The sequence below is a fragment of the Miniopterus schreibersii genome, assembly GCF_964146895.1.
Source record: "Miniopterus schreibersii genome assembly, chromosome: 22".
NCBI classification, from domain to species: Eukaryota; Metazoa; Chordata; class Mammalia; order Chiroptera; family Miniopteridae; genus Miniopterus; species Miniopterus schreibersii.
Genome location: NC_138124.1, coordinates 12,434,901 through 12,444,473, shown reverse-complemented (window position 1 = coordinate 12,444,473; position 9,573 = coordinate 12,434,901). Strand labels below are relative to the sequence as shown.

General features: G+C 54.1%; 1 protein-coding gene across 2 annotated transcripts in view; it reads right to left on the bottom strand.

Annotated features, from left to right (window-relative positions):
• Nucleotides 1-4,524: 4,524 nt before the first annotated feature.
• CHD2 (chromodomain helicase DNA binding protein 2) overlaps nucleotides 4,525-9,573 on the bottom strand; it is an 80,051-nt gene continuing 75,002 nt past the window's right edge. For both annotated transcript variants that reach the window (XM_081124398.1, XM_081124399.1), the window contains one exon: nucleotides 4,525-7,976. In XM_081124398.1, coding sequence (XP_080980524.1) covers nucleotides 7,643-7,976 — 334 coding nt within the window. In that variant the 3' untranslated portion in view covers nucleotides 4,525-7,642. The remainder of the gene's footprint in view (nucleotides 7,977-9,573) is intronic.

The following is a 9,573-nucleotide window of genomic DNA, read 5'->3' as shown; positions in this document are numbered from 1 at the left end:
TCCAAGTACCTTGCTACCAGCTGCCCTCGTGAACATGGAAATTTGCATGTCGTGTGACTGTGGAACAGAGTCCTTAGCTAAATGGTTCCCAAGGAGCTGCTGGGCCTTGCACGGCGGGCGGGGTGGGAGCAGGATTCGGGTGCCAGCCCAGGGTACTTGCGGCCAGTGAGCCCGCGGTAAACGCATTTGCAGACAGGAGCAGGCCCCTCCATCCCCTCTCCCTGGTGTGTGGCAGGAATCTTGGAGACCTTGGTTGGCGAACCAGAATTTAAGAGGAGGACACGGGAGAGAAAGGGCTATGGAAAACAAACAAATGAGGGGCGTTCGTAAGAAGGGGGGCAACCCCTAGGCTGAAAAGGATTAGAACATGGGGACCGGAGTGGGGTTCATCAGAGCGATGCCAGGGAGCAGCGTGAACAGGGGGTGGTCTTGGGTGGCAGGAAGACTTGGCGTCCAAACTGGCTCGGCCTGTCGCTAGCTGTGTGGTCTGACCGCCTTGGGTTTTCTGAGCCCTAGATTCTGTATTTGTAGAATGGAATTATGAGTACCTACCTCCCAAGGTCATTCTAGAAACCCAATGAGCTAATGCTCATAAACTGCCTGGCACCTGGGCCCTGGTGCGGCAAAGAGAGGCCTCCGAAAACGGCGGTCCCCTCGCTCTGCATTGTGTGTGTGCGGTTTTTCAGTTGACCCCTCTTTCGTGATCACTTGCGCTGGGGGAGTGCAGCAGATGACCTCGCATTCTCTTGGCGGAGACAAGCCAATAAACATGGTTATATCATCGAATGTCCCATAGTGACAAAGGGAGTCAGAGGTTCAGAGAGAGAGGCACCCTGGATTGGGGGAGAGTGGGACAAGCTTTCACCTCTGGTGGGCCCAGGGGGGACGTCTGATTCACTCACTGCATGAACTTGGGGAGCCAGACATGCCAAGATCTGGGGTGAGCATTCTACACAGAAAAGAGTGCGTTCCAAGGGCCTGGGGGCAGCAGAGAGCGATGGGACTGGGTGACAGTGAGCAGATACACCAAGGTCCACAGAGAGGCCAGCGCCAGGCAGGCCTCGCCAGCAGGGTAAACTTAGCATCTTATTGCAGTTGCCATGAGCAGCCACCTGCAGGCTTTGAACACGGGAGCAATGGGTGTGCCTGACAGGTTTTAAAGGATTCGGGCCAGCTGCTGTAGAAAGCAAGCTAAGAGCAGGACCGTCAGGAGAGTGACTCTGAGACTGCGACACGGTCAGATGTGGGGTGCCAGTGGCCATGCTGGAGATGACACAAATGGTCGGCTTTGGGTTTAATATGAAGGCGGAGCAGGCAGGGTTTGGGGAGTGAGAGAACTTGAGAAGGGACCGAGGTGGAGGTGGATGGCCCACTGCAGGGGTGCTCGGGAAGGCTGCTACAAGACATGACAATAGGAGGGTACCCCGGTCTGCTGGGGGGATGGCTGGGGCAATGTGGGGGCATCAGAGTGTTCCGGGGGCTCCGATGGCCTCTATGGGCACAGGGAAGGGACAGACAGGAAGGGAACCGGAACAGCAGGGTCCAAGGTGGCTGCTCAGAGGAAACCAGCCTTGAACTGCATCGTGACACTGAGTAAGATTCAGCAGGCAGCCGGAGGTGACAGGAGGGGGAGGAGGGCAGCAGCCCGAGGGCAGAGATCTGGCTCAAGTATCTAGGTTGCAAGAGCAGTTTGCCAGGAATCAGAGTTAAGGCGAGGCTCGTGGGGAGCAGCGGTGAGGTCAGGGCCTTGTGGCTCAGGATGGTCCCCCGCTGCCACACAAGCGGGAGGGAGGAGAGGCTGGACCCAGAAGGAGCAGAAGCCTGTGCATCGCGGGCTGCAGGAGACCGTGAAGGAGGGGCTGCCCTTCAGCCCCGGGGGGCACAGAGCCCAGTTTCCTGGCTGGCTGAGGCCCTAAGGAGGCTGGGACATGGCTGGTCAGCACTGCACCCTGGCCTGTCCTTGTGGCCTCTACCCCTCTCCTCTCCCCTGTCCTGTGCCACTTTCTGCAGAGACTCTGCAGCCAAGGGGAGCGGCCCACTGGGCGCAGGAATGAGGGCTGAGCGGGGTGGCCAGGCAGGCCATTTGTGGGCATCTTCTGCCCTCTGCTGGACAGTTCTAGAACCACATCCACTCTGGCCCTCAGGGAATGGGAGCTGCTAATCCCCAAGCACAGCGCAGGCCCCGCCCTGGGTGGCAGGGGTGGTCCCCAACCAGCATCAGGGTGTCCCAACACCGTCCTGTGACAGTGATGGGTGCTGAGCCCGCCACGTGTCACCTCGGTGACTTCACTCACCCCACCACAGCCTGTCCAGAGGGACAGAATGCCAGCTGGTCCATTCCCAGGTCTGCCCACCTCCCAGGCCAGGCCCTCCCACAGTCCTCCTGCAGCCACCAGCACCCTGCCCCTGCACCCACCTCCTCCACCTCCTTTCCCTGGCCCTTCTCTTACCTGACGCATCCTTGTTTGCTTGTCCTGGGTCTGCCTCTGCAATCCTCAGCCCAGAGGGCCTCGTCCGGGTTCCGCCTGTGTCCCCAGCTCCTAGAACAGGGCCCAGCCCACAGTAGAGGCTCAAGGTCTCGGTCAAGGGAAAAACATTTCTGTTTGGTCCCAGCTGTACGTCCCCTGTCCTCAGCTCCTGGAAGGTTCAGGATAGGCCTCCCTCCTGGGGTTTAATCTGCCCTAGAGTACCTCTGAGGGTCTCACTAGCTCTGGGGTGAAGGCTGCTTGGGCACAATGCCAAACGGGCCCGCCCTCCAGGCCAGCAAGTTCAGTCCCCCATTCCCAAGCTCCCCTCCTCGATCCCACCCCTCTCAGCCCCGCACTGAGGAGGACTCTCACTCTCCTGGTGGCCCTTAGGGTCTAGAAGCCCTTTCTTTTCATGTCTGAGCTCTCACTTAAAAACATTAACCCTAGAAGCTGCCTCCTTTGTTTGCCAATGATGACAAAGCCATCTGCCCAACCACATACAGGGAAGGACCCAATGGGGACCACCGACTGGCTCTCCTGCCCAGCCCCTTCGGACCATCCCGGCCCCTGAAGGCCACCTTGGTGCCTGTGGTCAGTGAGAACGGACCTTTGTTAACTGAGCTTTAACAACAGTTCCATCTTAGGTCACAAAAGAAATAAAGATACCATGTGGGAACCCTCACAGGCAGCTGCCCTGAGAAGCTGATATTCTGTCTTTAAGGTGAGAAGCCCATAGGTCCCGGACTTGTCCATGTTCCCACATAAGACCAGGTCACAAGGCCACAGAACCATGCAGGAAATCCCGGCGTCCAGCCTGGGGTAGGATCCACCAGCCTCAGGGGGCAGGGCCCACCAGGATAAAGAGGGTGGGCCCTGGGCTTTGCTTAGGACCAGCCTGGCCCTGCTCCTTTAAGAGCCGCAGGTTGGAATCGGAGCCCAGGCTGGTCTGGCACACGGCAGGGCCTTGTTTCATTAGATGACCTTTCTGTTGGCACTAATTGAGGACTTGCCTCCATGCCAGACGTGCGAGGCCCCGCCAGGGAGGAGGGAGGGGCTGGGGCCTGCTTCTTCCAGTAAAAGGCAGGCGCTTTGGCAGCAGTGAGTTGAGCGGCTCCGTTGCTATTGTAAATCATAAGCTGATTATTGCGGCACTTGTTCAAAGTTTCCCGAAGTTGTCCCAGCTGAGCTGTGAACTGCAACATGGCTGTGAGGTTATCGGCAGGAAGGACCCTCGACTCTTCGAGTCTTTAACTTAAGAACTACGTGCAGTAAACCCCGGCTCTCCAAGCACAGGTCACACTGAGCAAGGCCCCTGTGCCGAGCCTCCAGGACATGCCAAGAATGAAGAGCTGCAGAGAGATTCCAGCTCCGTTTCAAAGTCACTGAGGTATCAGAACGACCCCTGGGGTCTGGTGGACTTCTCCAGCCCCTATTCAGACGGGACCTCCGCCCACTTGCCTGTGCCACCCTCCCTCTGTCTGGGCCTCGCCAGAGCCGGGCCTGCCCTGTGCCAAATTGCTCGAGTTAACATTCGTGTCAGTGTTTCCATTATAAAATGCTTTCTCTCCCTTCGAGAATATATAACCCAACTGTTAAATTACCCTCAAGGCTGCAGGCTGGCAGACACAGTGTTTTTATTTCCTAGGGATGGACGGGGTGGCGGGGCCCTGGTGTGGATGGGCACAGGTTTTCAGGGCCCCTTCCAGGTCACCTGCAGCTCCTCCAGGTCATCTCATCCAATTGCGGGGACATGGGTTCCAGACTAGAGCTGCTCTGGGGGACTGTCAACCTCAGCAACAGCTACTCAGGGAAAACCGTAGAAACCTGTGGTGTAAGGTCCTGGACCCAACAACTGGTGCTGTGCAGGGAAAAAATACAGCTTTAAAAGGCTCCAGTTCACAGGCTGTCCAACGATCTGGATGACCCAGAGCCCAAGGAGGGGAGACCAGGTGTATCCAGTCACAGTTCACGCCAAAGCAAGGCACTGTGTCCTTCCCATTCTAAAAACCCTTTATACCACTTTCTAATATACAAGATTCAAAAGCACAGCAGTTTTACAATGTAGGAAAATTTAATACATACTATATAAACAACATTATTTACATCAGAAATCACGAGGACAGTGGCATTTTCACAAATATAAATTAATTACTGTTTAGTCAACAGGTTTTAAAAGTCCACAATTTTACAATAAAGAAAAAACCACCTGTCCCCTAACGAGAGGGGCACAGATGGACTAGCGCAGCCTGGACCTTTGGCCTGGCTCTCCCTGCCCGACGCGCAGCCCCCCGACAGCCGGAGGAGCCCGGGGCCGGGCCCTGGGCCAGCACTCCTGCTGCCGAGTGATTTTGGTCTGGATTTCAGCATCACCACGTGGATTCGTAACTAAATTGTTTGCACCACACGTTCAGACACCAGGCGAGCACGTCTGCAGCGATGTGAGAAGTGTTCTGGTTTCCCGTGAAGGGCTGAGGGAATGATAGGAGGGGGGCCCGGGGCATCAGGTGGGGCTCCGCAGGGAGGCTGGCCGGTCCTGAAAGACAGCCATGGCGAGTTTGGGGTTCGCATGCCCTTTTCCAGGGCGCCAGGAGGCCATGTTAATCCTCGCTTATGCTGGGGGTTTCAGGTGAGGCCAACTCCTCTCTTCCTCAATCCTGCTATTTCTACCCAGTTACTGCATCTTTCAAAGCGAAGCTCCATTGCAAGCCCATCCTCACAGGCCACTCCTGGGGAAGCTCCTCCCATACACCAGTGAGAATTTCTACCTGTGCAAATTTGGTTTTTAATCTAAGCATACAGCGTTTATTCATACTGACAGGTCAATGAGGAAGCACCTCCCTCTCCCAACGCACGCTTCAAATACACTTCAACACCTGAAGTAGGCGCTTTTATGGGGATACTGCAATTTGCTAATCAATTTAACACTGATTTGGCTGATACTGCCTTTTGCTAAATATGGCACTCACAGTCCTGAATGCAAACAAAAGGATTTCCTCATGATGCGACATCTTTGGGAATAACTCACATCTCCGATCAACAGCAAAATACCCGGATGAGTACTGAAATGCAGTGCCTCCAATCGGCCTCTTTGTAGTAAAAGGAAACACTGAGCCTCCCAGAGGACGTGACCTGACCCAGCTTCCACAGGGGAAGACGCCGGGCTCATCCACTCCCCACCCATCGCCATCACTCGGGACCTGGCAAGCCAGCCCCACCTTCCTCTCTGCTCTGGGCAACCCACACAGGGGGTAGTGTTAGTACTGTCAGCAAGAAGCTGGACTTGCGGTGGCCAAAGCAGAGACCTGACCTACCTTCTCCCACTGAGCACTCACAGCCTGTCCCCGTGGGCAGGCTGTAACCAGGGCCTTCTGGGTTTGCATGGTACGCACTTGGGGTGAAGAACCCTAAGTACCAAGGGGAGGTACATGAGGAGGTGGTGGGCTCACTGACCTCCCAGCACGTGCTGTGATGACCCAGACTCTCCCTGGGGCTCCACACTGGCCAGCCCTGGGGTGCTCTGTGCAGCAGGGAGCAGCGGCCACCAAAGCCACACCTGCTTCCCTAGGGGGATGCCGCTTGGGGGTTTGTTAGCAAAGGCATCAATGGTGCTGCCCAGGGTACCAGGCAAGTAGGTGACAATGATTTTATGAAGTGCCCACAGGTCAGTCTCGGGAGGTGAATGCTGTGTGCGCCCAGTGGAAGGGTTTTCACCAGCTCTGGGCCTGGACATACACCGGAAACAACACTGTGTTCAAGTCAGTTATTCTGTCTCCGCCCAGACAGGCCTCGGGACACGCTAACAATACTGGCAAGCTATCTAAAATGAATGAAACAGAGGGCCCAGGATCAGTCAAATGAGAGAAGCCTGCTTAACTGACGTGACCACCTAGCCTCCCAGTCCCGACTCCCCTCACCGAGCTGAGCCTTCCTGTCCTCAGATGCTTCCTAATGTGCGAAAAAAATTACTTGGGTTTATATTTTAGCTGATCTCATTCTACAAGAAACTGAGTTCACTCCTAATGGTAACAGTGGAAGCCTGTTCACCATGGTGAGAACTCACTTTTCATCCATTTACCCCCCCCCCCCCCCGAGTGTTAGGAGATGTCACTCTGTCTCCTGCTTCTTTATGCTGTGCAAAGGGAACTAAAACGCAACCGGCAAATGCTGACCTGGTACAACACTGAAAGCTCCCCCTACCTGCTGGCACTGCCAAACCTACCTGGGGAACCTTCTCCCCACCTGCACCGGCACCCCCATGTGATGCCTGCCTCTGCTTCCCCCTCCTCTCCAGGCCCTGGAGTTTTACTTCTTACCCAGGAATCAGAAATCTACCAGGGACTCCAGTTTCCAGCCACGCTCCCCCCACCCTGCCCCCTCCCAAGCACATCAGAGCCACGCCGACTCCCACCTGACTCACAGTACCCCAGGGCAGCCGGGCAGACCCAACCCTCCCCAGCACAGCAGGCGCAGGAGGCCCACTCAGGAGGCCCACACCTTTGAAATGTACAAACAGCATAGGAAAAATTAGTGTTTGTAGGGAAGGGGCCATTGTGAGCTGTTCCCCTCTCTGTCCCCCCACCCCCCGCAACATAGGTATAACATAATGAGACCCAGGGTATGACATCTCCCAAGAACACATTTGAGGGGTGTACCTGCTCCCCCCTTCAAGTCCTGATGCAAGACCCCACCCACTTGTCCCCACGACCCACTCCCCGTCAGCAGCATCGTCACGCCATCATGAACCACACCACGCACTGTCCAGCAGGTCCCACAGCCTTCACATATACGTTCCTCCTCTGACCACCGCACTAAGGTCCTGGGCACAGTGACCCTGGCAATGAAACATTCATGACTGAGATCCCTTCTCCCCTCATTGGGGAAACACAGCGCGGGAACTGGTACAAAAAAGTCACCTCTTCCTCCCAGCACCCATCAGAGTGGGAGCCAGAGCCAGGCGGGAACGGATGGGGTGCCAGAGGGCAGGAGTGGTGACCAAACCAAGGCTGGACTGAACAGAAGCCCCCACTCCTGGAGGCGCCCCTCAGCCGATGAGCGACAGCAGCAGCGTGTCCAGAAACTCCACTCACTGGTCTAGGTAACTGGCTCCCGTGGGATCAGACCAAAAACATCCAGGTGCTTAATGATTTGCTCTCCCTTTTTTCCCCAGCTGTCCTTTATGTTTTCCGAACATTCCAGTTATAATCTGGGTTGTTTTTCTGTTCTAGTGATCTCTCCAAGGGAGACCTGTGATCCAGGGGCGACTTGGAATCATGGGGAGATTTCTGAGAAGGGGGCGAGCGAGGATCTGAGACTGCGGTGTGCAGCGGGGGCAGGGGCTGTTTGTATTCCCCCAATTTGTCTGTGTGGAAAGAGCGGTAATGGTCTGAGGGTCCCTGGCCGTGGTAGCCCATAGGGGCCCGGTGATCAGACATTCGTCGGAAATCCTGCTGGTGGTAATTCTGAGGCCTGAATTCATCAGATCTCCTCCGCTTGGAGTCATGGTGGTGCCTGAAACAGAGATGCGATGATTAGCTGGGAGATGTTGGCCGGAATCCCTTCCTCTTCCTCATGCTCTCAGATCCAAGGACACTTCCAGAGGTCCCCCAGCAAGTGCTAACATTACCAGGAATCAAAACGCAACGAAAACAAAAGTAGCCACAAAGGACAACTTTATACTTATTAGCAAAACACATCCTTTGAGGTGACATGAGCCTCATCAAAGCTGCCATGAAGCGAGTAACACTTGAATCATTGATCGCTTTGGACACTCACACTCCCTGCAGGAAAGCTGGAGATCTACACACATTTTCAGGTTCCTTGACCTAGCCCAGGAGAAAAAGCCACAGAAATTATTCTGTAACTTATAAGCAACAGCAAAAGCCACAATCAACCTAAATATTCACAATAGGTGAAGGATTAGCTATTTTAAAAATTGGGCCCTGGCTTGTATGGCTCCATTGGTTAGGTGTAGTCTCGTGCACCAAAAGGTTGCCGGTCTGATTCCCGGTCAGGGCCCCATTTGGGGGCATGCGGGAGGCAGCCGGTCAATGTTTCACTCTCACATCAATGTTTCTCTCCCTCTCCCTTCCTCTCTAAAAACCAGTATTTTTTAAAAACTGGCCCAATTCAAAGAATATTAAATTTACTTAGGACCATGGTAAATTGTTTGTTATCCTAGCAAAAGAGAATTGATACAAGCCAACAAAAATACACACAATCCAATTCAAAAATTGGTAGAAGACTTCGGTAAACAACTCTCCAAAGCACATGAAGAGATGCTCAATGTCCTTAATGAACATGAATTATTAGAGAAATGCCAATCAAAACCAAAATGAGACCACTCTTCACAGCCACTAGGATGGCTATATTAAAAAAACCCTACGTGCAATGGAATATTACTCAGCCATAAAAAGAAAGGAAGGCTAGCATGCGCTCCAATGTGGATGCGCCTCTAAACACATTACACTAAATGCTCAAAGGCAGCAGTGACAAAAGGCCACATTTTGTAGGACTCCATTTATGCAAAGTATCCCGGATAGGTAAACCCACAAAAACAGAATGCATGCTGGCAACTGCCAGGAGCTGGGGAGAGGCAGAATGGAGAGCAGCTGTTTAGTGGTGACAGGGTTTCTCTGGGGGATGAAGGTGCTGTGGCCGTGCTAGAGGCGGTGGTCGCACAACACTGTGAATGTACTAAATGTCACTGAACTGCTCACGTTAAAAGAGCTAATTTATCTACGTGACCTTCACCTCAATAAAGAGAGAAAGATAAAGGGATTGTGACTTTGGGTTCCAGTCAAAGTCGAGGAACAGGGAATAGCTTTACCCTCCTGCCTGAAACAACCAGAAGAGGCAAAATGTACATGATACAGGGTTTCAAGGCATCATGTCAGATTAAGGCAACAAAAAGGAGTGATTCCTGAGAAAAGGGAAACTAATGAGATGAGCCCGTAGCCACCCCGCTCACTGCCTTCAGCAGTTCCTCGGCACAGGGAAGCGGAGACCAGGAGAAGCCAGCACACTTCCTGAGCTGACAGCCTGAGGTGGAAGCAGAACCAAGGCAGCTGGAGTTTGCAGGATGGATGCCGAGCTTGGCACAGAGCAG